The sequence below is a fragment of the Melanotaenia boesemani genome, chromosome 4 (genome assembly GCF_017639745.1).
Source record: "Melanotaenia boesemani isolate fMelBoe1 chromosome 4, fMelBoe1.pri, whole genome shotgun sequence".
Lineage (NCBI taxonomy): Eukaryota > Metazoa > Chordata > Actinopteri > Atheriniformes > Melanotaeniidae > Melanotaenia > Melanotaenia boesemani.
In genome coordinates, this window is record NC_055685.1 from 27,948,040 (window position 1) to 27,975,455 (window position 27,416).

General features: G+C 40.4%; 1 protein-coding gene across 2 annotated transcripts; it reads right to left on the reverse strand.

Annotated features, from left to right (window-relative positions):
• mxi1 (max interactor 1, dimerization protein) lies at positions 1-27,187 on the reverse strand. 2 transcript variants are annotated; one of them, XM_041982228.1, is made up of 6 exons: positions 26,814-27,187; positions 24,405-24,507; positions 20,891-20,920; positions 6,458-6,572; positions 4,330-4,528; positions 1-3,863 (listed from the first exon to the last, which is right to left on the reverse strand). In XM_041982228.1, the coding sequence occupies exons 1-6, from the start codon at positions 27,160-27,162 to the stop codon at positions 3,700-3,702; spliced, it is 960 nt and encodes a 319-aa protein (XP_041838162.1). In that variant the 5' UTR covers positions 27,163-27,187; the 3' UTR covers positions 1-3,699. The 2 variants fall into 2 exon arrangements, with proteins under 2 accessions (XP_041838162.1, XP_041838163.1); XM_041982229.1 differs by lacking the exon at positions 26,814-27,187 and adding an exon at positions 24,722-25,178.
• Positions 27,188-27,416: the final 229 nt, after the last annotated feature.

Here is a 27,416-nt window from a genome sequence, read left to right on the forward strand (position 1 = left end):
TGTTTTGAAGTCACAACCTTTATTCATCGTAGTCGGTGTGAGCCATTGCTTTACAGTACATTCAGAATGGAGACATGGTATTAACAGCCACTTCAGTCCTTCAGGTTTGAAAATCTTGGTGTTTTTATTATAAGTATTGCATCTTCAACTTACACAGCTAGTATCACCACCATCGGAGAGCTTTTTTTTTTTTTTTTTTTTTCTTTTTATATACAAAGGATGGCCACTGGTTCAGAACATCAGGAAGGACCCTACTGCACGCAGGACTTGCTTACTGAATTAGGCTGAACCATCTTCACAGACCCATTTGCTCAAATCAGCCTGCTGGGGTGCAGTTTACAGGCAACACTGCAACATTGACCTCATCAGGTTGCTTCACTTCTGGCTAAGCTGCAAAACAACAACTCAACCCCTACCAAAAGTCTAAACTTTGAACAGAAAGGTTAAATATACAGCTCTGTGGTTACCAGTTTAAAATCTGCAGCATAGCCAGAAATGTTCAGATCTTCCAGTCAACTGATCCAGGACCAGTGCTGACTAAATTCTCAGTGCAACTTTACAGCTGCAGCTGGACAGCTTTGTCATCTTATGAGAAACATTCCTCTGAAGCCTGATATTCACTGCACGGCAGTCTGAAAAGGTCTGTGAAGACTGGTCCTGGATCAGGTACCTTTCTAAAGCTCGGCCTTAGTAAGAAAATGAAGATGCGCACACACACACACATACATACATACATACATACTGTACACACACATGAGAAAGGACAGACCTGCTTCAGTCAAACCAGCTCATAAAAGTTGGTGTCAATTCATTTCTGAACACTTTCAGAGCACAGATAGTTTACAAAGACTCAGATTGTCCCAGTGCAGTACAACATGTCACACAGGTTTAAACTCAAGCATACAATTCAGGTCTGAACAGGGGAGTGAAACACATCTGTTTGCAAACGTGGGGACCCTTATCCTGTCAGCAGTGCACGTTCATAAAACAAATATATGAAGAAGAAAACAAAGCAACAATAAGATGAAGGTTAATAACTTAACTGGGGCAGAATAAATGTAAACTGTCCCTCAGAGAGAGATAAAGAGAGGACACTGAGGTGTTCTGAGGTGTTTTTGGCATTTGTTTTCTTTTTAAAATATTCAAGCACCAGAAGCGGTGACTTCCTGATTCATTGCCAAAGCCCAACAACCTCAACAGATCTCTGCAAAGAGCTTACAAGTCAAACTCTACACCTTAGCGATGTCCTTCAGAAATAAACCAAAGGTTTGTTCTGTTGTGTTTAAATTTTCTTTAAATCCTCAGTTGAGGCCTTTGTAAATGTAAGACACATTTTGTCAACTAAAACACAAGTCTAATAGAGACTACAATCCTCCTAATAGAGGAAAGTGGAGCTTTAGACCCCTTTTAATTGTGTAGTAGCTGGCTCAGTATTTGCCAGTAAAGTCGTGGGTTTTGGTGAGTCTTGAGCAGAGCCAACACCCCCCTCCCTGCCTCGGGGCAGACCCAAAACACGATGGAGAACCTTGTAAGAGCAGGCGGCGCTCGGTTTGGATCTGTATTTGTCGTGGATTGGGGGAGTCAGCTCTGGACAAGGCTGGTGACTCTAAACAGGCGAGACTCAGCACTAGGAGCAGCTTAGGGGCCAATTACATTTCAAGTGTCCATTGAATAAAACATCAGAAAATGCAAACTAAATGGCTACATTTTTTAAAATCCCCCCCCCCCCCCCCCCTCCCCCATGAAGAAAATAAAACACAATAACCCATAAAATATACAATTCTTAAAATAGGGAATGAGGAATATGCATCAAGAATAAGTAAAATAAGACAAAACTAAAATAAGTTAACTTTTTCCCATTTCTTGTGCTCTTTAGGGATGGAAAAATAAATATTTAAAGTGGTGTTCTTGTTTTTCATCCTTTCACACACGAATGAATGAATTACAGCGAGACGTGACGATGGAATAAAAAAATAAAGAAAACTGTGGTTGAAGTGCAATTCTTAATGCCAGTGGAGATGGAGATCTTTGACATCATACAACCCGTTTTCTTCTTGTCACTCTTCATAAACACCTGACCACCAGTGGAATGCCTCATGCAGCTTTTTTACCCCCATTTCTGAGTTATCCAAACAGGAGGGGGAAAAAGTCTAATAAATAAAAACAGTGCCAAAGAAAATCTGCAACCTCCAACAAGAGTCCTACGGGATGGGAAGCTGCTCTGCTGTTAAATAACATGGGTTTTTGAATATTTTAACCAGCAAAGAAATGGTGTGTTACCAAAAAAAAAAAAGAAAATCTAAAAATAAATGCACAATAAACACAATTTAAACAGCATCAGAGGCAATACTTCTATCCACAAGCTCTAACTTTTATTAAAATTATTTTTTAAATTTTTATTTGTTAAACTATTTGTATGTACAAAAAAAAAAAAAAAAAAAAATATAGTAACTTGCTTTTTTCCCCCGTTTTGGACGGTCACACGTGAGTCTTAACAGGAGAGGGGGAAAAAAAGGAACAGAAAAGTGTTCAAACTAACGACACAACGACTACGACTTATTGCTTGTTACTGCTGGATAAAGGATAGATTTTTATTCCAAAGTTTGTAGCTGTTTGGACCTTTTCTCTTTGTTGCTGCTGCTGTTTTTTGAGTGTGTTTACATCTTGATTTGTGCCTTTTCTATAGACTACTCTAAAGTAGGCAAGTGTGGGATGGCTTGTTGTAGCTGCTTGTCGAGGGGAAAGAAACCAAAACAAAACACATACAAAGTTACAATTTCCACTCTGAAAATGCACTAAGAACCCACATTCGACAGGAATATATTTTTTTGTTATTTTTTTTTAGTATTTGTTCCTCCTCTTTCGTGGCCATTTTTCTCCATGTCTGGCGGAAAACAAGCACACAGACACCCTGTTTGCTTTAAAAGCTCAGTGGTGGTGGATCTGACTGCTTCCCCGTTGGTTGATTTGTTTCAATAGCACCAATTCAAGAGTCCAAGCTTCTGCTGTGTCGAGTGGAGGTCATGAACAAATAAGACAGGGATCAGATTCAGGGCTGGAAAGATTTGGGGCCAAGCTATAGCTGTGCTGATATGGTAAAGATGACCCATGTGGTTGATCTGGGCCCAACACCAGAATGTTTAGCTGAGATACATCGGGAATAACTCAACACACACCCACAATAAAGATAACCAAATAGAAACTCTAAATTTCTTGAATATGATGAGAATTTAAGTGCATTTTGAGCTAAATTGGGGCTCACTGATCTTCTAAAAATTAATGTCATGGATCAATGAAATGACAGAAGTAAAATCAACTACTCATTTTTGTTGTGGATTTAAAAATCAAGATGATGTGTATTCAAAGTGTCCGATCTCCCTTTAAAATATGCTTCAAACTAACTCAGTCTTGCATCACTGTGTCCGAGTCCCTGGTACCAGTGTTGGTCGGGGTGGCTCAAAGTTCAGAGGCAAGGAGGACTCTCAGTGGAGCTCCTCCAACAGTAGGTTCAATAGCGTGGGTGGAGGGGATGGACAGAAACTAAAAGGCTTAGATCGGAAGGTGAGGCGGTGCAGTGGGAACACCCGTTAGCTGGGGGCGTGCCCATCATTGCAGGTGATGGCATGGCTGGATGGATGAACAGATGGGAGGGCAGGCAGGTTTGGCAGGAGTGGTTGGTGGTAGTGGTGGCGTGGGGCTCTAGGAGGAGAAGGCAAGTTTGACACTGCAGGAGGAGTAGCCCTCATCACTGGCCATGCTCTGCAGGCTGCTGTGGTCGTCCAGGTCGCTGGTGCTGGCCGTGCTCACACTGTCCAGGTCTCCATGGGAGAACTCTGTGCTTTCCACGTCAACCTCAATCTCTTCTGCAAGAGAAGGTGGAAAGTTGAATAGATGATAAAGATTGTGGGGGAAAAAAGAGAAATTATTGGTTTTTTAAATTAATTCTTTGATCACAAAGAGAAATGTTGTGTGCTCTGTTATTTATGGCTGGAAATTTTCTTTTAATTTGTTGTGTGATGCTATAAGTGTTGAGATTACAGTTACTTCCATTTATCACATCACATATGGCACCTGAAGACCAGACAGCAGCGTTAACATCTATCAGTGGACATACTGTAAATTCATCTTACTGTGAGAGTACAGCAATGTTTTCTTTGCAGTACAAAACAAACACAACCTGTTACATCATAACAGACTGGTCAACCCCAATTTTTGATATTTATCCAGTTAACCTCCTTCCACTTTACATGTCCAGAAGACTTCGGACCCAACCATCCTCCGTGTTGTAGAATTAACTGGAGAGCAGTGGGAAGTGGGGAGCTTGCTCACCTTGATCAGAGTCAGAGCGATCGGAGCAGAGGGTGGAACCCACGCTGTCCATGCGTATCCTCTCTCCCTCCCCCAGGTTGCTCTGGACTGCATCGTCACTGCCTCCCCTCAGAAGCTCCAGCTGGCGTTGGAGGTGCCTTTGCTCGCGCTCCAGAGACTCCAACTGGTACTGGCTCTTCCTGTCCGCCTCTTCAAGTTTCTGGATTGGAGAAAGAGGAAATGCTAACTCTAATAATGAAGAAATTAAACACCATGCAGAAAGGATTTTAACAGCTATTGTTTCGTTTCCATATTTCACAGTCAATAAGAGGAGAAATTGTTTATTTAGAACATGTTTTTGTTTCTGAAACCTTTGCAGGAATGAGAGAACATGCAGACTCAACACAGAAAGAAACATTCAAGACTCAAACCCTCCTACCGCCCTATAACACCTATATTTAGAGTGCTCGTAGCTTGTCTCATTAGATAGTTAAGACACAGAAAGGTGGGACAACATCCAGCAAAAGACTCAAAATTGGTCCCCAGTACTTTTCCATGAATTCAGCCACTTAACTACTTGTGTCCTCATGTCTCTCTCCTGCCAGCCTTTATGCCCCTGAATGATTTTCCTCACTTGTTTTGTTTACACTGCTTTGACTTCTGAACTTGAAGCCTCCTTTTATGCCTTGCACCATTACAATACAAGCAACAGCAATGGCAGTGCCTGACACAGCAGCGTTGTGCTCTAACCTTGTAGCCTTATGTCACGGCCGCCAACACTAACGAGCGTGACTCCCAGCAACAGACCAAAACAATGGGCCATCAATAAGCAACCGAGAGACTTCAGTTGACAGCAGCAGAAGTGCAGAGTGGTGGTAGTGGGAAGGAACAATATCGGCTTTATACTTTTCCCTCTGCCTCTGTCACGTGAATGGTGCTAAACCAGGCTTTTCACATGCAGACTGCTCAGCCTGAAGCAGTCACATGCCTGTTTTTACAGTGGATAGAAAAGTGTGCCGCAGAATGTCTCGGCAGTCTATGCAGCCCTCAAATCTTGATTACCATGCCAGCAATGACCCCTAACTAGCAAAGTTCAGGTTTTCCACAATATGATGAACAAAAGCATGATATACAGTATGCTTACTTAAGAAAGGTATAATATCAATCTACTAACACGGAAGGCCTCTAATAGGATTGGGCTGGAGTCATGCGAATTGGCTAAATTCTTTACTCTAAATAGTAGAAAAAGATGTAAAGCTAGATCTTTCCCTGGCAATTTTACCACACAGCAGGTGCACCTCAACCTGACCTTCTGGTATTCATTATGAATACATTCATTTACTAAATTACTATTAAAAGGATTGTGACGGAAGCAGCCGGTCTAGCAAAACTGATATAAAATGAGCAAACTTCAGTCAACAGCCATGTAAATCTTTACATCTGTAGCAACACAAATAAATTAAATCTTACAAAAGACTTAAGGCGTGTGCAACCAATAGCACAGGTCAAAAGAAAGACAATTTCTTTTCTGTAAAAGTATAAATTTTTGCAGAATTTTATCTGCAAAATACTGATACTAATAGCCTATCAGTGTGTTATTAAACATCATTTAAGCAGGGTTTAAATTTCAGGGAGTTTGGAGGTATCTGACCCCTGAAAGTAGAACAAAAAAGAAAAAAGAAAATATGAGTTAATGTATTGCCATTTACACTGTTTAATGGACTTCTAACAATAACATTGTATTGGTGATTTTTGCTCTTAAAAAAATAAAATAAATATATTTTTTTCTGTGTTCAAGTCCAGCAGCAGTGTATCACCGGTTACAAGACTTGAATGTCACCATCACTATAGTGGTGGCTCATCCATGGTTATGACAACATTTTTGTTCTTTGCATCAGAAAGATGGTGCCATCATGGCCCAGGTGAGGCTACAGGAAGTGGAATAACTCAAAGGGACACAATAGCTAAATATACAAAGTGTATAAGCAGAGTGGAGTCTAACCTAACAGAGCTCACATCTCAATAAATAAGCCTAATTCCAAAGTACACCTGACAGCGTGATCAAGTATGTTAGCTCTATGTACATATAAAATAAACTAAGCAGCATATCAACATGGTCTGTGTTGTACCTTAGCTTAAGCATATGTACCTTTATATGTGCTTTGGCTTTGGTGAGTAGGCCCAGGGTGGTGTGGCGAGTGCAGTCAGGTCCCAGAGGTATGAGGGTCTTCAACCGCTCCAGACACAGCCTCAGATGAGCTCGTCTATTAAGGTAAGACAAAGAAATAGAAACACATAATGATTGGATAATAGTTTAGAGGCTTGTTGCTCAGAGTGTGCAGGTCATGTGGTCATTTTAATTGAGGTTAAACACATCTATAGTGCAGTCCATTACAGCCCTGAAAATAGAATTTCCAGTTTTCAGGTCAACAAGACAAAAGGTCACATCTGATTCATGTTTAACATAAAGCCTCAAGGTAATATATTATCTTCTGAATGCACTCCTTGTACCCAGCTTTGGTTACTCTTCTCGTCTACATTACAAACAAGTTCTACCTGGTAGGAGAAGGAGGGCTGATTGTGGTGGTGTAATGGTATTTCCTGGATCCTGCTCAGCTCATATGCTCCATCATCCTGACAGTACCTTATTCTGTGACTGGAGACAGACACCAGGTACGAGCTACCCTGCTAATGGACCTGAGTTAAGAGGTAAAGGAAGATAATTGTAGCTTTAACACAATCAGCACTCCATTAGTCGGGGCTGCCCTTACAGCTAGCCTGTAGGGAGTGGAGAGACTTTAAGAGCTGGTGGAGTGACCCAGACTTAGGAATGATCTCTCGGGAAAGGAGCCCAGAAGACTGGAGCAGGAATTCTCTCCACATGCCGGGCTGGTCAGCTCTCTGATAAGCTCTGCTGCTTTAAGACTGGTATGATACGTGCGAGTGCTAACTAGAACATAGCGGGTAAGCTATGCACGGATGGTGCTGATAAGAACATAAGCGCAAGCCATTCTGGTGATTACACAAGTACCGTATGGGTTATTGTATGTGAACAAGTGCTGCATGGCTGTAGAGTAAATAAAAACCCTGAAAAGACTGTAGTGCTACAAGTTTGGAAGTACCAAGACACACACACACACACACACACACACACACACATACAAACACACACAAAGAGCTTTTATTCCGGCATGTCTGTGTGATGCCTATCAGTCTGGCTCAGGTCCTCCATGTGTTTAATCACTTCTATTCAAACCACCTTTTCTCGTCATCTCCAAAATGTCTATCTACCTTTCATCTGCACATAACACAGATATCAATCACCACCTATTCAAAACCTACTTTTAACAGCATGAGGGAGGATGCCCACAGCCACACCTGGGAGATGCCAGACAACATGGCACAGTGTTTATCAGTAATTACATTTTTTTACCATTATGCTCAACACTGTAACCAGAATAATTAGCTCTGAGGAAACGCAATGCTGAGTGCATTTAACTGCGATGTGTCATGTTTGCCATTAGCAATACATGTGGAATGTTTCAGCACAGCATACATTTCAATAAATAATTTATCACAATATTTGACATTACACAAACATTAAACTTGTAGTTTCAAACCCTCACCTCTCATACATGTAGACACTTCAAGGGGACCTCAGCCATTAACTACTTATTCCTTAGTCACAAATATGAACATTTTTTCAACAAATAGCCTGATTAAGAGAGATGTGAGGGAGGAGCAGGACACAGTGATCCTGTATGGGCCTGTCTGCCTTTGCATCTGGCTTATCGGGCATAAAATGAACTAACTCCAGACACCAGAGACTCTCATTTGAGATTAAAACCCCCATCTTGGCAGACAACCCCAGATAACCCCCATTTACAGGCACTTTAGGTCTCCTGTTCTTCATCCTCCCTTCACCCTGACATGAGAAATGTTCAGAGGGAGCAGTTACAGAAACTGCATAGGCACCACAGAGTGCAACCACATTTCTACTCCTGGAAATGACAGAAATATTTCATTATGGCTCTTAGTACCTACACCATAACAAGTGAGTGCTGTATGAGGTGTCAGTAGTCAGGCTTGTTGATCACCACCGGTGTAAAACCATAAACATCCCTCTGCTTGTTTCAGAGCAATCTGAAGAGCTGTCTGATCTCTTCTTGTTGGCAGCATTCAGAAACCCTGACTGTATCTCTTATTGATGGAGAGACATGCAAGATGCGTGATGGCATTTTATCTAATCTCTAATGTAAATGACACACTCTACTGTGTTGCACTCTGATAATTACAGATGGCAAAGAAGTTTCACAAAGCATTAGAGGGAGTGTCCAACGAGCAGTGTGTGACTGTGAAAGACAGAAAAAAAGAGTTCATTGTTGAAACTCACAGCATTCACATTGGATAGCCAGGAAACTGACCATCAAACTGTAAATCTCTATGTTTTCCATGTCAGTCAATGCCACCTGTATAATCTCTAAAACTATCCAAACAGAAAATCCACAAATTATTTTTTCCCCAAAGATAAATAACCTTTAAATGTTGTAGTCTTTATTTTCTCTTTCTTACGATGCAAGTTTCTTTAGTTGAAATGGCAATTAAGCAGAAGAATGTTGACCTACAGATTGTGACCCCCCCCACGGTGTCAGTACGAATGAGGTAAAACTGCTTCACTAAGGGGCTAGAGGTTATTAGCTCCTGGTGATGCCCACCAACATGGGTCCTTAATCCCTGAAAAGGCTTGTTTATCATGTAGACTCACAGCCAAAAAAGCTTAAGCCACGCATGGCTTAAAATATGAGTGGCAGCTTGTGACCATAAATACCTGCATGCTGCAGGCAAAAAATCTGTTTTTGCCTCCGCCCTCTTGAAGCTGCGTAAGCGGCAACAGATCCTGCTGTTTTCAGAGTTCTTAGAAAAGACTGATGCTAGTTACATAAACAGCTATGGATTTACTGTGAGCCCTCATAACTTCGTGTCCTCATTTGCTAAGGCCAGGGATTGGTTAAGTACACCTGGTTAAAGGATGTGACATCACTGGATCACAGGTGGTTTTACTGGATGGCTTTTAATGCAGCTGATGGGGAGTCAACACCACTATGAGCTTGTCTTTTTTTTTTTTTTTTTTTAAAGGGGTCAAACGTCTTACTAAATAAATCAAGATGAGCTATTACAGAGTTTTCCACTAACTAATACGCAGGTGCTGAGAAGAGCACAAAACAACTTATTAGCTGAGATATGAACAAGTTCAATCAGATAAAATATATTTAAAATCAATCAAATGCAATGCCCAACCAAATCCCAGATAGGTAGCTGAGAAATGCTTTGCACTACGCAGCTCCAGTGTCCAGTCTCTAATGAATGGCATGGCGAGCAGCAGGTTGCCTGAATGAGGAACTCTCCATCTGTGGCGGATTACACAACACAACACACAGCCAGTTGCTACCAGCACCTTTGCTCCAAACTGTCACGCACAGCAGGGATATCAAATTCCTCACTGTCATTAAAACAGCATAGGCAAAACAGCTCTCTGATGCCTGAGAATCTAAACAAATAACAGCACCATTCTCTCCTTTTTGCAACATGTGGGTATACGGAGGCAAACGGTCATCTGTGAAATACTATTGCTCTCTTTAACAGCAAACATCTATGGACAGTATTGCATTATTTTTCTTCACTACATTTATTTGACAGCTTTACAAACTTTATTTTTAACCACAAAATTTTATGAAGAAATGATCTAATTTAATGTTTTGTTCTGAATCCAAATACCCAGCTGTCTGTACCAATACAGCTGAAACAATCAGTTGATTTATCAATATTCAGCTCAGAAAATTGGAAACTACTGTGACATGCACTCCTCGTCTGTATCCCTAAGAAAAGGTTGGAAAACAGCCAGCCTTCCCTTTCCTCCTGAGACAATGGAGCGCTTCTACTCTACTCACTCTACTAATGTAAGTACACGTGTGTGTCTTGGTCTAGCTTGAAATTATGTGTGTGTGTGTGTGTGTGTGTGTGTGTGTGTGTGTGTGTGTGTGTGTGTGTGTGTGTTCCTATGACTTGTGTTCCTGATGGACCCCAGATGGGTACACAGGCAGGCAGCTCTGCCTTTTGGCTCTGACATGTGAGCAAGTAGCCAGCCAGCCCTGGGTCTCTGCACCACACCTTTCCTCCATATCTACCCTTCTCTCTGAACCAGACTGCTCATGAATCACATGCACATCATGGTTCTTTTCTCCAAATCTCTTTTTATGCTTTCAGTTCCATTTAAGTCAAATGCAACATACTTCCTAATTCACAGCTCCCAAAATCCATTCAAACATGCTAAACCAAAGGGAAAAAGTTAGCCAATTCCAAGATTATTCTAAGTGATAGGTTAGTATAATCATACCAAATTTATGCTGTTATTTCTGCACTGCCATTTCACTTGCTGCTGAAATGCATCAAACTGTTTTCAGCGTGATTGAAGCTGAGTCTTTCTGAGAGATGCCCTTTGAAGCTCTCCCTGCTGGTATGGAAGAGCTGCCCACCATAACTCTTACAGAACCTACGCACATCCTATGCACAACAGCTCAGCACTCACCTCCCATTGTTCTTGCGTCATCTATGCACACAATGCAGAGTGCAGAAGCCTTTAGAGGGCCACTGAAAGGTACACACCGTTGTGTGCATTCTGAATATTGTGAAATACACAATGATGAAATAGCAGAATGAAAACGTAAAAAAAAAGAAAAAAAAAAAAAAAAACACTATTACCTAATGTGATGTGAAATAAATGAAATAAAGCTGTCATTCTCACATCACCCAAATGACAAAAAAGAAGAAAGAGCTGCAGTCTCTTGGAGATATCACAGTGAATGTGGTGGAACAATGTACAAGAGAAATGTGAGAATATCATGAACAAAAGCCAGAAAACCAATACAAACAGCTTTTGTATTTTCATTTAAAACTGACTCGACGCAGACACCACAATGCCAGTTAAGGTTATAAATTGAAAGTTAGGACTTTTATCTGTCTGCTACCAAGAATATTTGCTGCATCCCTGTTCTTGAGGTTTGTAAGAGACCAAGGATTTCCTCCATTCCTCACTGGTAACATGCTAATATCCTGATATGGTAATCCTGTCTTTGACTGTTCTTGGTAAGTGCCTAAAATAAATGGCAAATAAACAAAACCATTTGAAAACAGCTATGACACGGCAACCCATGTTCCCCCACCCCTCACCCCACTGAACTGCACGACAAAACCAGCACAGTCGAAACGTGATCTGTGAAGGAAAAAAAATATATAGCTGCCCTAAATACAAAACTTGTGAAGACATAAATAATGGATCGCTTCTCAAGCCATCCAAGATGTCTGACATAATTACTGGACATGCTTTTAAAGGACAGGGTTAGATTTCCAGCCCTGATACCAGTCAATACGCTTCTCTTTGACAAATCCCCCACTCTCCAAAACCCTTTTAACTACACACACACACACACACACACACTTTGACCTACTTCTAATACATGTCGAGATTGGAAATGTGCCCCTTTACCCAGTTATTATACTAATTACACATCATCAATGATAGCATCTCTGATAAATCTCTTAAACTGACATAAGAAAAGAAATTAAGACATCATTAGACAAGCCTTATTAGAGAGAGATGGAGGGGGTGGGGTGAATTTGTAAGGGAAATCTACATCTCCTCCTCTGCCTAACTCCATCTGCAGCAGCATTAGGACTCATCTGAAGAAGCCAAAAATCAAGATTCACAGTGAGGTCAAAGATTATTGGAGTGATTAGAGTATCATGTTATGCAAAGTCTCATTTAAAGCAGACTAAGCTCTGTCCACTGAGCTCTACATCTAATCGACAACTAATTATCTCACTGTATAGAGGGAGGCAATTTAATCAATTAGAAAATGTGGGTACTGAGGGGATTTTTCCCTTTCAGTGCATTAGGAATTACTGTTATTTTCCAATACTTTACAAATCCATTAGCTCACCATTAAAAGAAGGCTTCCCCTCCCTGTTCATACATTGTGCACACGTGGAGCTTTGGATCCACACTGCAGATGGTAACATGTAATATACATGGAGAGGGGCAGGTCTTAAGCCACTTGCTAACACATATGTTCATCCTCCATGACGCTCTGATCTGACTGTGGCAACTGAAGCGATTATATCAGGGACAGATTATGATACTCCCACTTGTTTTATTGAAACAAGTTTGATTTACTTTCAGTCAAATTTGTGTCAATAAATATGACATTTGATGTATTTACTCGCCACCTTTGCTTTACTGGGTCTGTACTAACACAAATGGGGAGAACTGGCCTTTGTCTAACAGCAATGTCTCATCTAGGAGTTTGTTTTTTGTGTCTTTCTCCCATTCTATGTTGTAGTACAGTTATACCTCTTTTCTCGCTGCTGTCGGGCGCAAACCTATCTCCAAAACTGTCATTTTTTTCATTTTTTTTTTTCAAAAAATGAAAAAAACTGTATGATTTTGTAATAACTGGACATAATGTCATCAAACTTGGTATTGTGTTTTACATCATATACCTTTGGTTAAATATTTGTAAAACAACAGACAGACATAAAGAGTGACCAATAGTACAGATTTATGAAGGAAAACAAAAATCACGAATTTTGGACATAGGGAGTTTTTTGCCCGACAGCAACGCTCTGCTCTTTCACATGACTCCTGTCAGGCTCCAGTAAGGTCACATGTTTGCCCATACAGAAAATGGCACCTGACTAAATAGATTTTTTTTCCACAGGGGAAGCCACTACTCACTAGGTTAGTTGATGGAAAAGTCATCAAAGAGGCACCAGGCTGGCTGCAAAACTGGAGCCCTCTTGTGTGTTTCAGCCAGATACGGCTTTATTATCCTAGCTATAAATAACAAGTTGATGAAATGAAAAATGCAGAAGGAGCCAAGATCAAATGTTGACATCTCTATCAGAAAGTCATTACTTTTAGTTTACTTTCATGTGGAAAACTTTGCAATGATAAGTTATAATTTAATAGCTGGTTTAAGTATTAGCTCATAATTGTTATGTGACATGTTTTATCATTATTAGTCACTGGACTGTAAATAACTGTTAAAATCTATGTAGCTTTAACATTTAACACGCTCGGTAATACTTGTTACCAAGACAATGATAATTTGAGACTAATGTGGTGAATTTTACTTCGCCCATTAGCTTGTTTGGCACATTTCACATACAAGATTAGACGAATCTTTGCCCTATAGCAACTGTAGGTTAGCTTTGCTTGTGTTTTTTCTTTTTTTTCCCCCTGATCCGACTCCTTCCTCATCTACTCTATGAAACATGGACAGATGGGGTAGATGTAGAGAGAATCAGAGTGAGATAGAGAGAGTGAGACATATAGAGTGGGGGAGGAAGGAGTGTTCTGTTTGTGTAATCTGCCCAGAAACTAGCCATGGACACAAACGCAAGCACTTTCCACTGGGTTTAGTAACGGCAAATGACAAAAAATCTGCACGGTTTACACCAAGTTTCCACCTCATATCCCAACATAAACATGTTACATGACAACAAATGCATGCCTTCTGTTAACTACTAATGATATGCTTTTGTTGACCATTTTCACAGTGAAAGCATCTGAGTTTTCACTAAGCTGCTTCATGTTTAATTAGTGGATGGTGATGGTTTATTGTTGAGTTGGCAGTAAGTGCAGGTCTGCATGAGACAAGGCAAAACTTTGACTCTGTTTTACAATAACAGTTATCCGCCTGCCGCTCTTCAGAACAGAAAAAAAAGGTTAATGCATGGATGTTGCCCTTTGTGGCAGCTGGTGCCTCATATTCTAAGAGGCTCGATCATCATCTAACAGTTTTACAGCACCGCCCCAAACTGACAACCCAATCTTAAATTTGATGAAAAAGAATGTGAAAACAAAGCAGTATTTGATAATAAACAATTATTAACATGTCTTAGAATTTCATGGGACCTATGCTGCATGCGGATCAATTGTCTGGTTGGAGCAGGGACCAAGAAAAGGAATGCTGAAGGGGTGAAAATCCATTGGTGAATGTGGTTGACTGAGAATGAGATTTTCTGAACATTTAGGCAGTTGTGACCTCAATCCCAAAAAAAGAGATCCAGTGTTTTCCAACAGGCAGTAAGCTCATAGTAAAAATTCCTTTGGACTCGTGGTTAAAACCACACCAGAAAATGAAAGCAATAAAATGCAAATGAGAGTTCAAAAATCAATGTGGATCTGCAAGAACTCAACAAACCAATCCCAAAGGCCACAAGTAGTAAATAACGTCCAACACAGTTAATTACTATGTAGAACAACGCTGCTGTCACGTGAAACCCACTGAGGCTGTGTTCCTGACACATGGCAACAGTGCAAAGGAGGGGTGGGGGTAGACTGAGCTAAGATGGAAAACTTCAGACAAACATGAAGTAAAATGACAGAGAAAAAGGGATGAAAGAATATTGCAGTAATTTGCCCTCCGCAAGCAGCCACCACTGACACAAACACATGCTCACACACATACACACACACGTACGGAGTTTGCTGGAGCTGGGCTGGGCTGAGAGACTCTGGGGCTGAAACCCATCACTAACGCACGGATTATTTCACACGTGCACACTGCCTTTTAATCTGCTCCACTGACAAAGGTTGGAATAAAGAGCTGAAGAAAGATGGAGAGACAATGCGATGGAGTAAACGAAAGGGATGGTGATGGAAAATGAGCCAGGACGAGGGGGATGGGGGGAGGGAGATGACTTGGAACATACACAGAGATGGGGGGACATGCTTTTAGGTACACAATCATCCCACTATCTAAAAGTGAGACAAATTATGTAGCAAATCCCACTCATAATATAGCTAATATGGCTGGATTATCTACTTAGCACAAAATACAAACACCCCCCTTTATTTGTCTAACTCATGTTGGGGCATCACCTTTAATGATGCACATGCAATTACTGATGTATGCCTTCTTCCTGAATTCAAATACACACATTGTTAGCATATCTTGAGCCCTTACTTTGCCCTCTAACCTTCTGTGAGTGGATGGGTGAGGGCAGAAGCTTAGGATTAAAACTCCAATGTGGCCTGGCTCCAAAAGTGAGCCTAGTTTAAAGCCAGGGAGATCCAGCCAGATGTTGGCTCTGCAGGCAGGTTGGAGGAAGGGATGTGTATGTCTGTAAGTTAGAGGGTTGTACTGTCAGCATTGGACCTTTTATCTTTTATTTTTTTTTTTTTTTTTACAGCTGTTTATATATTTATATGGCCAGACAGTGAGGTTAAGAGTTTAATGAAAATATTCCACAATAATCGTCAATGCGCAAACAGAAATGTGTATGAACAGATGCAGACACTCACTTTCTCATTTAATCACTTATCGCTGTTGGTGGCAGGTATATCCACCGAGTACTACACCTCGGTTAGAATCATTGAAATATCAAATAATGGCATTCAGTGGATTCTTTGATGATGGGGAAGTACGTGAGGTAGCTGTGAGAGAAAGGGGTGGAGACTTCTCTTGCCTGCTGCTTCAGCTCACTGATCTCATTGGCGAAAAGATAACCTCCGTGATTGGTCAAAAGGCAGTGGTGTTTCCCCCATTTCCTCAGCTGTGCAGCTAAAAATAGACACCATAGTCAGATTTAGCCTAATTGAGAGTGTCCTGCATCTTCTACAAGCACTTTATTTTCTCCCCTTCTATCTTCCTTTTTTTCCCAGAAATTAAATTAGCATGGCAGGTAATGTAACAAATTGCTCCAGGAATTAGGAAAGAAAACAAATAGGGGGATTTCTTCCTGGAATAGCAAGCAACCACATCCTGATCCTTTCAGTGCAATGTACTTGCAAACAAGCAGGACACAGTGTCTTTAATGGAACAGGTTGGACAGGTCACACACCCCGTGTAGGAGGAACTGGCCTTTTTGCTGAACACGGTAGCAGTCCCAACCAAAACCGATTGTTATAAACAACTACATGCAAAATGGAAACTAAAACAAGCTGAACATTCAGTTTAACATTTTATATCTGCTGAGTAATTTTGCATGCTCCTCCAGTTTTATTGGCCATATAAGTTACACTGTCCTTCTGCAAATGGCTGTACATGTACACTTTTGCATGATAAGGACACAACAGGAAGGCGCCACAGCGATCTGAGACAAGGGTTATCAGAGCAAGACGTGAGCGATGGGTGAGCCATTAAGTGGCAACATCCCATCCCCTCTGTGGGTCATTCTTTAACTTTGTGTACATAACATCTGCGTGGGGATGGTTTCTGAGGTAGAGCAAGAGTGACCTTTTGTTTTACACTGTCCTCTACCATTTGACAGAGGGCCAGTGGGGATGTCAGGATATGCAAGATTGTACAGGTGTGCACTCCTTCCACTCAAGTTCCCACAAGGTGCTTTGTCAGCACATTTTCTAGCCTCACCTTTGATAAAGCATTTACTGCAGAAATTATGCAAACATAGCTGATTCAGACAAATAGGACTGGTGCAGTTATAGGCTATTACTCCATATACAGTAACATTCTTATTCACAACTACTATATAAAGTTATCAACTGCGTGAAACAGCTACAGGAGGTGTAGTTTACTACACTGCTTCAAAAACAGAGTAATACCTCCTTATTATAGTTGGGGCTCTGCAACACTAGTTGAGAGAAGAGGCAGCTAAACCCACAACCTGACTGGAGGTGGCAGGTGTCAATATCCTACCATGACACTGGCTCATCCCTCATTGTGGTAATTACAGAGCGGAAATGCTCCCAGTATGCAAATGGGGAGAATAGATTGGGCTTGCGTGCAGCTCAAGGCTTCCATTATTCAGGTGTGTTTGACCGATCCCTCTACTCATAACATTACTCTGTCAATTACTTCCATGCCCTCTGAGACTATTGCTAGCTAAGCCAAAGCCAAGCCAGGCCTTTAACAAGCACCGTATAATATCGGAGAGGGAAGCTGAAACGCTCCAGCACGTGTGCATGCTCTAGCTGGGCTCACCAGACCAAAGATCGAGTCCCTTAAGCTGCTTTTATGTGCCAAGAAAAGCTTATAAGTTGTCACGTTGGTCAGAACAAATGGTTCCAGTTTTAGGCCCTGCAGCAGAGCCTGAGAATAGGCTGCACTCACTGAGCAGGCAACGGAAAGACTGGAGAAGCAGATTTGCTTTCTTCAAGAAGCATCAGCACACCCAGGAAAAGTAACCCAAGCTTGTTCACGTTTAACTGCTTAACCAAGCCCAAGGCTGAAAGGACACTTCTGAGTTTCTGGTCCACTGGTTACAGAGAATAAATACACAAAACATTTTATATCCAACAAATATATTTGCCATTTCAAATTTGGTGTTAGCGCCGAGTATTATTTAATGACAAACTAGGTGCACTTCTGTACACATTTATTTTTGTGGATGAAAACTGTAAAAACTACCGGATGGGGTTATAGGAAAAGAAAACTCTTACCACTTCAGATTATCCAAGTAATATTATTTTTATAAAAGAAAAACCTGTTTCTTTTTACACTGGAACATCATATACTGTAACCTTTGCTTTAATAGCCAAATAAAACTCAAAATACCCCCATCAAAAGCTTCCAAATATAAAGAAAAACTTCATACTGGATCAACGATGCTCCTACATGCCATCAAAGGAGGACAATGCCAGCCAAGTCGGCCTTTTTAATATTCCACATGCAAACAATGAAATGTGTTTAACTTGCACTGTTTGATCAGCTCCTCCTATAGAATCAAGTAGACACAGTAATACTGCACCCAATACCAAGGCATAACTTGCCACAATAATTGGAATAATACTGATGATGGTACAAAAGCATTCAAATGAACAAATGGCAGTAGAGAATGAACAAAAATGACAAAGGTTCTTGCAGATTTAAGTAAAAGCTTGTATTGATTATCCATAAATACAGTCAGGTAACAACAGGCATGTACAGACTAAAAACTGAGCTATCAAAAAATGTTGCCATTAACACACATCTCTACATAGCATACAAGGATCAACAAATAGGGCTTGGTATTTATTATAAACATAATTAAACTAAGAGGCAGGAGGGTATGAGATCAAAGTGGTAGAGTTGTAGGCCTGCAAGCTTTCTCCTGTTAAACCCTGCTAAGGCAGTGTAATTTAGTAGTGACATGTGGAAGTTAAATAACGCTGTTAGGAAGTCCAAGATCAAAGCAGCAGAGCCACCATGTTATCTGGTCCCACCGCAGAGGCTGAGTATCTGGAATGTGTATGTGTGTGTGCATGTATTTATACATTTTTTTCTCCTTTCAGTGACTCACCTCCTCCCAAGATCTCTGCTGTCACAACGAGGCTACATGTTACAGAGGTTATCAAAACCTGTGCTAGCCACGCAAGCCCAAACGTATGACTGGCTATAGATAGAACGGGCTGATAAGTATTGAAATAAGTTTTAGTTTGTTCTGTTTGGCAGAAAAAATGAATGACTGTTGCTGCTGTAGAATCACCATACAAGTCTGACACAATTGGGTGAGCAACTATGTCTGATATGTATAACTTACAGTAGGGCAAGGGAATTGGATTAGCTGCTGGCAAAATGGGGGGATTATAAAATGATTCTGACTTTAAATGCACTTCTTAAAAGATGGATTACAGTGTACATTTATCCATCTTTTTTTAGCCAACAGAAATCTTAATTGCTATGCAACAACATCATTTCCCTGTATCAAGCTCAAAAAGTCAAAAGGGAAAAGAATCCTAGTAATTATGTGGATTTGGAAAGGTAAAGTGGCATGGGTCTGTCTGTTCACAACCCTCTCTGCTTAGCTGTAGCTCTATTTAAGTGATTTTGCAGGTCTCAGTGGGTGGAAATATAATCGTGATAAAAAATCTAATACAATATCGTTAAATGCGCAAATAAGTAGGCAAACATTTGGAGTCTAATTGTACATTTTGCTCAGTAATTACTACTTTTCAAATGGATTTTAATCTAATGGCGAAAAACTCTGGAGTAGCCTTCCTTCAGTCTGTGCCACCACTCTTAGCCAGTCCCCAATGATCCTTTCAGATCTGCTATCTGCAGGCTTTGCTCTGATTGGCAGTGATGGCTATACGCCATAAATGGCCATAGTAACACGCTATACAACAAATAATTTGGAATGGAGCCTCAAACATGGTCTTCATAATTTGTTATAGGAACACATAAATGAGCTGGCACCTTATTTTTCCTGACATGCATTTGTGTGGGTGGATTGCTGAAAAATGCAACTCCGCATTTGTGCTGCAATCTGCTGAGGCCAGTCAGCTGAACGGCTGGCCTTGGCTGGCTATGCATATGAGCACCAAGATGACACAACAACTCTTGTCTATATTTAACTCACTGGATCTCCTTCCAATGTTCCCATCCTTTCAGAGGAGTCTGCCAAGGAGCATGGTGAGAAAAGCAGGCTGAGGTGATATGTAATTACAATGAATTGATTCAGCCTCCTACATCCCTTCATTGTACCCACACATTTTGAGACAACGAAATGGAAGGAAAGCTTTTTATTCTATTTACCATAAATCCTTTAAATAAACCACTCCTCTTTATGGCTTACAAAAAAAAAACCCTTTACAGATTGGCTCTTCTAGTTGGCAAAGTCACAGGAAATAAAAAGCAGCACGCATCCTACGTGGGTGGCAATTTCAATCTGATAAAGGCTTCTTCGAAAATAACTCTTGCCCTCTTCAGAGGATGCGGTGATAACCATCACAAATGAAGGTCTCAGAGTATTCCACTTCTTACATTGTTGATATCATCTAAAATACCAAGATAAAACTTTATATAGAACCATATTTGGCTGTGAAAACCACCAAAAGAATATTTTTTCAGATATAGGATTGGCTTTGTTGCTACTACATTTTGTAATGTTTAATCTCTGCATCGAAACAAGCGCTTACTTTTTGATTTTTAACTTTTGTCTGTGTGAAGTCTTGCCTGCAGATGCAACTCAAAAGCCCACAAGCTTTGAGGTCAGACACTGACAGCACTGGTTGTAATTACATCCATCCAGCCGTATTTAATAGCACAACTGGTGGGAGTGGTTTTTTAGCTCATTCTCACAAGGAAACAGGATGATGAACACCTGACAACCAAGAGAGAAGCACTTTTGTTGTTTTTGCCCGAGCGGCAAGAAAAACTCAATAAGACACGTGCGTGACAGCATGATGAGATTAGGACTCGAGGTGGTGAAATAGTGTATACATCTACTCGCCTGTGTGGTCTCAAATGTTGAGTTGCATGCAGACACCGATAATGACACTTTCATCACACACACAGGTTCACAGATGTAACCAAACTACTGCATACTCAATGTCTGTATAAAAGGTTGCAAAGAGTGAGAAAGAGTGGGAAAACAAGGGGGATGGACATGGTTTGGCAACCTCTGGCAAACAGTTTTAATGGCTTGTTAAAGAGTGTATGTTTATGTGAAGAGTGCAAAAACCCTGCTGAGCAAATTAAGAGTAGGACATAAAAGACTTGTTTACATACAAGGGTGTGTTGTGAATGTGTAATCAGTGATATAAATGTGAAGACCTGTATAAAAATCATCATTAACTTACCTGTTCTTTTCCAGCTCATTATGTGTGGACCTGTAAAAAAGAACAAACAAAAAAAGAAAAAGAAGCTGTCAAATAAAATGACAATGCACTCCTTTGAACACTGGACAAGACAAATATAAATCTAGTGCATATTTACAAGAAAAGTCAGAGCACATTACATGAGTAAACTATTGTAAAATAAAGACAATAAGTATGAGAAATGAACAAACATGGGCTCAAAGGCACACGGTGAACTGGGATGTCTAAACTGATTCATGGGTTTATCAGCTAATCCCAAACAAATCCATTTTTAAGTCCAGCACACTAACGCTTTTATCACTTTTTTTTTTTTAAAACCAACAAATGTCAACATGGCATCCAGGGATGTACTCTGGCATTCTATAGCCTCTTCCTCAATAATACACAACATAACTCTGCGAGGATGTGTGCGGTGCTGCAGTCACATGTCTACACAGTATTAAAAGCACCGTGTGTGTGTGTATGTGTGTCTATATGCTGATGGGTAGGTATAAGCATGCACATACACACAAGCAGCTGGGGTTCAGTGCTCTGTTAATAATGTAAAGTGAATCAGCTGGTGCCTGAGAGAGTCTTTGTGTGGCAAATGGGAACAAGAAGTTCTCTTCAACACAAACAGCACCCCACATCATCTGAAGGGCCACAGGGCTGATGGATGCAATCTAATAAAATGTGTCATCATTTGGTGGAAAATCAATACTGCAGTATTTATATGTTTTCTGATTTAGTTTTCTTTTAAACACCAAGCTTTACAAACTGACGTAAATGTAGATGCAGGCAGGGTGAAGAGTACAAGAAATAAGAGACGAACAGAGGAAAAAAAAACAACTGTCCATCACCATGTTCAGTTTTGCAACTTGCTCCTATATGATGGCAAATTATTATTTTTTTAAGTTTAATTATTTATATTATATGAGTCACATCACAAAGACACTATATATTAACATGAGAAAGCATTGTTATTCTTGTGGCTGGGTATGCAAGACTGCATAATGAGTGATCTGTGGTGGTATATGTTATTTAACATGAAAAGAGTAGCCACTGCCATGGCAGAACACATGGCTCACATGTAAGCTGGTTTCCTGAAATCTATAAGTGCTTAAGTGCTCACATGTGCACTCTTGACTGGTTTTGGCTTGCATATACTAGAGTCCCATAGTTGTTGTTGCTGGCTGTGTTCACAACCTGGTCTTGCAGCCAACCCAAAAAAAAGAACAAACAACAACAACAAAAAAAAAAAACACAACTGTTTGATCTAAACTTGTGCCTCAGCTGTTTAGATTCTGCCTTCAAGTCAGAAACTGAACTGATGGTTCAAAATTGAGCCAGTTTGTGTTAGTATAGCAAACAATTAGGAGAATCCAGTCCAAGTAAGGTTGGTTTTTCATCAGCATTTACCATCACAAATCCTTTCCCTGCCCCCTGAATCAGATATCTGCAAGTCTGGAGTGTGACAACAATACAATACAGATTATAAACTGGCTCAAGGCCTCACGTAACAGCTTCCTCCTGCTGTCATTGCAAGTGTACATGAATGTGTGCATGTATGCGCACACACAGAGTGGGTCAACCAGATAAAACATCCCTGCTATAAACGGTAGGCAGAAGAGGACAGAGTCAGATAAGCCCATCGCTTTAAGCCTCAATGTGCTACTGAGAAGGCAGCTATAACTGGAGCAAGCAAGTAACAGACCAAAGTGTGTGAATTAAATTTTCATGTTGATGTGCCTTTTAGAAAACTGCTAAACAATCACTTGGAAAGTCAATACTGTGCTTGTCGGTGAGGAATAAACAAAGGTGTGCCACTGAGGTGTAGCTACAGTATGTCCATACTGTCATTCACAATATTAGTATTATTTTATTTATTAAATATGTGGAAACAGAAGGTGATACAGTTGTACATGCTACTCTAAGACCTCTCTTATAGTGCATGACACCTTTATGTCTTTGAGAACTGTACATTGCAACATGGTCAAATAGCTCACATTTACCACAAATTAGAAAAATGTCTCTCCTGTACTGATTACCCACAAGTATATATAGGAAAGATGAATTAAGGTTAATCCTTACTGACACTGAAAATGCTCCTCCAAAATGCAACCCTGACATCAGCAGTGATATCCAAATAATGCTGTTTTTGTTAGTCTGCGAGGTGTGCAATTCAAGTGGGAATAAAATGAGTCACATCACAATATGCACATCTGAAACGGTGCTGGATACTAAATGTGTGAAATAGGGTGAGTTGTGAACTGGCCTACAGAGAGAATAATACTAACAACATTATTTCTGAGCAATCTAATCTCTAGTGCTTTCGGGACCACATCTTTTCTCTGTAGTTCCTGCTGTAATTTCTGCTTTTCCATAGCCCTGTTGTAAAAGTTGTTCCCCTTCTGATACCGATTTAAAGGGCCACGATGCTCATCAGATTTACATTACTTTAAACATCTAAGTCTTCAAAAACATGATGTCTTGATGTATGCTTATATATATTTTTCCTTTTATACCCAATTCATACAAAGCACTTTAAATAGAGTTGCAGACTTAGTTTATCTGATCATGGCTGTTGCCATGCAGAACAAGGCAACGTTCAGTGCTTATGATGAGTAATGCGCAGTTCCTTTTTGTGGCCCTTCTCTTACATTAATATTAAAAGGCTCTGGGAGAGCTAGAGAGGAACTTGTGTTTGATGTATGACTGTCAATGGACAGATTAAAGTAAGCAGCCTAGCACCAAGGGAAAACACAATAACAGCAGGTCTCAGCATGGGAAATCCTCTCTACTTCTACCACTACATACAAGTTCCTTTCATTCTGTGTGCCAGGTAATGAAGCATTTTTAGAAAGTCTTACATCAAGCTGAACAGCAGAGCAGACATAATATATCTGATGTTTCACCTTTGGTTTCCTGCAAACACCACCACCCATAAAGAGAAACGCTTGCTCTTAGGGGAAAGAGAAACTAATGGTCTATCCAACAGTGTAACAAGATAGAAGTGTTATCTGTCCAATCAAACCACAACTGACATCATCTTTGCAGTAACATTTCCTTTCGCGGTATGATGATAGTTCATGACTAATGCAATATGTAATTTTAAAGCCCCTACTTTCACATAGATTCCTAACCTGGACCGTCGTAGTACATCTTACAAGCAGCTGATGAAACTCCTCCATGACCCAAACCATTAAAACAATAGCCAGATGTTCACCTTGGTATTTGAGAACTATTGTATACAATTCAAATCAAATGTATCTGTACATAAAATGGCAATCTTGACGCAGTGTAAATGAATCAGGGCAGCATTTGATGACAGCTCGCCTGTGTACCAAACATACTGGTAGCAATCACATGATGTCTGCGGTAAACTCGTCCAACTTACTCACGTGTAAAAATCTGTCTGTATATTGGCATCCATAATCACCAACGAATTACCTTTTAATAAAATTTAAAAACATACTATTTTCCATGGAATACAAATTGAAAGAGACTATTTTCTTACCTGTTGTGGTTACTGCTGAACTTCTTATTTCGAAATTTTCTTTGTCTCTGATAATTTGTGCTCTGATTTGACGGGAAAGTCGACGCATATCCGTGTTCACACTCTGTTGAAAGAAAACTGGGGGTTAAGCAAAACCATGGGAACGTTTTGTCACTTTTTCTTAACCCTGTTGCCTTGATCGTTAGGTGACAAGAAAGAGTAAAAAATCCTCTCACAAACACTTCCCTTTTTTGTTTGGTCCTTAAAGCATCAAATTTTGAGAATTTGGTAAACACGACATTGTTGCTGTTAAATGCGACAGTTGAAAACATAATCACCTCTTTCTCTTCTTTCTATATATTCCGCTGCCTCCAATAACCGTTGAATATTTATTAGCTGAACAGCCGTCATTTTTCCTGAGGTTGGCTGCCGTGAGTGTTGCAGTTCAAATTTAGCTTCGTAAACAACAGGAACGAACCGTCAATTTTGAATAAAGGGAAGACAGGACATCAGTACACGACGTGATATTATCGTGTCCACTACTTTTACTATCTGAGCATTTGGCGAAAAGTAATGGAAAGAAGCCCAGCGTTGGAAGCTAGCAAGCTACAGCCAATCCTTGCAAGACTTCGTTGGTAGAAATGTTAAAACCAGTGTATCGGCGTATTAAAATTTTCTAGGAAATATATCAAATTTGTATAAAAAAGAGAAAAATATAAAAACCAAAACAAATAAACTAAAATTTCGCCGAGGGAGCGCCAGCAGTGTGCCTGCTCGTTTCCTCTGCTCTCCTGTTTGTTTACCTGGCTGCTCAGCTGGGAGGCGGGAACATTACGGAGGAGAGGCTGGTTTAAATGGGATGCATTCTGGGAAACGGAGTGTGTCATTGCACTTGTGGATCACTTAAAAACAATCTTCATTCCTTTAATATTTAAGATCTGGCTTTCTCAAACAGGACATACTCAGTAATTGTTTAATACACTATTAATATTAACACACGTCAATTTAATTAATAAATACCTGTTCAAATATTGATGTTGCACAACTATAGGAACAGCCAGTATTAACAGTAAGTTTTTACTATCTGATTTAGGAGCTTAAATATGTTATTGTTTATGACTATAATGAACACAATGTGGGAAAAAATCATTTTCAAATGAACAGACTGAAGCGTTTGTTAATTCTGTACTCTGGTTAAACTGAAATGTTTATTCCATTTCGTCGAGTCATCTTGCCAGACTTCGCTCTTAAAGGAAAAAAACTACAACTCCCATGATTAACTAGGACTGTGGGAGGATATTTGCCAGTTGAAGCCAGGCCCAGCAACACATGACGTAGCTCACGAGCGGAAGACTGATTGGTGAATGACTTTGACAGGCAACGAGGGTTGAGCTCGCCCCTCGACCAACCGCAGAGTAAGTTTGCGCCATGTGGAAACCAAGGCGACACGCCTCCAAATAGCAGGAAGCAAACAATTGAGACGAGAGTTGCCTCCTGCGATCTCATTAAATTCCCCACGTTACATTATAAGCTGCGAAATCACACATAAGCACTTTCAATGCTAGCGTCTGCTCACGTGGTCGACTTTTTTACAAAATAAAGGCCCTGCATAAGCACAAAGTCCGAAAGTGAAACAGCTTATTTATTGGTCTCAGTAAATCACGATTGGTCGACTGAAATATGTGCAACATTAATGACAGTAATGAGGAATCGACTTTCCCAATGCAATTCTTCAATGACCTGGCTCTAAATAAAATCTATGCCAGAATCCAGTTGCATTTTAATGGATTTGTCATCTGGAATAAGTCCTATAACTTATTTATTGTAGCATAATTCCTTGCAGAAGATAATGTTGCACATTTAACAGCCATATCGCTCTTCAATGTGTTTTGATGAAAGTCAGATTTAGTATTTGTGCCCACTGCTTTTTTTAAAATCTATATAGAACAGTGTTTTTCGATCGAGCCTGCGGGGGCACAATGACATCATCCTAAACTGAGCAGGAGGACGCCGCAATGTGATCAAATTTATTATAACGCACTGGGAACCAACATCCACACTCGTACACCTAATCATTAAGCTATGTCGTGCTTTATCTGTGCTGCAAGAGGAAAACATACACATTTCTCGTTGGCGTTGTGAAAGCGCAAAGTGGTGTCCAACACGAAGATGCATATAAAATGCATATAAAAATAGTCCATAAATCAATTAAAAATTGCAGTTTTATCCTCTCCTATGAGCGCAATACCCTATACATCACCCATAATTTTTTGGTGCCCTGTCATAGGCTGTGCTTCTTGCAAGCAGGGGTGCTTAGTTGAATGAACTCAGCCCTTTGTTGTCTGAATCTGTTGACAATGAAGTCTTGTTTTTCTGTAATTCAGATTTTTAAAAAAATGCAAAGGATCAAACGCAGCACCAAAAACTCACTTCCGTCCTTCCGTTCGGCGCTCTCAAGAAATCTAGCAGCCTCCAGCAAAACTTGTACATTTTTCAGAAAAGTGTTGATCTGCTCCATTTGGGAGTCTTTGGAGTTGAAGACGTCATTTAAAGAACAACTAGACATCTCGAAATCTTGCTGATCCAAGAGAGACGCCTCGGAATCAAAGAAGAACTCCTCACTCCTCAAACTTCTTCTTTGCCTCTCAGTTTTGGCCATTTTTCCTCTTAGTTTCAGCGGTTTCTGGCGACGTGCTGAGCGCAGTAAGCAGTGCGGCAGCGGCCAGTGGACAGTGCTCTTGTTAGATGGTTTGTCGTTTCTTTTCTTTTTTTTTTCCATGAATGCAGGGTGTTTAATGTAGAGCAGGGGCCAATGTCAGTGGATGCTGGTGCATGGGAAAACGAGAGCCCGGCCCCTCTGTGCCCGAGGAGTCCGCGTGGTCCTTGTGCCCGCGGTTTTACGTTACATTCAGGTGTCATAAAATACCAAAGGAAGAATAATCATATTTATATATCAGCTTAATGTAACAAAAGTCGAAAGAGCCATAACAAAGCTGTTAGTAATAAAAGCACAAACCTTAGTAATATTATCGA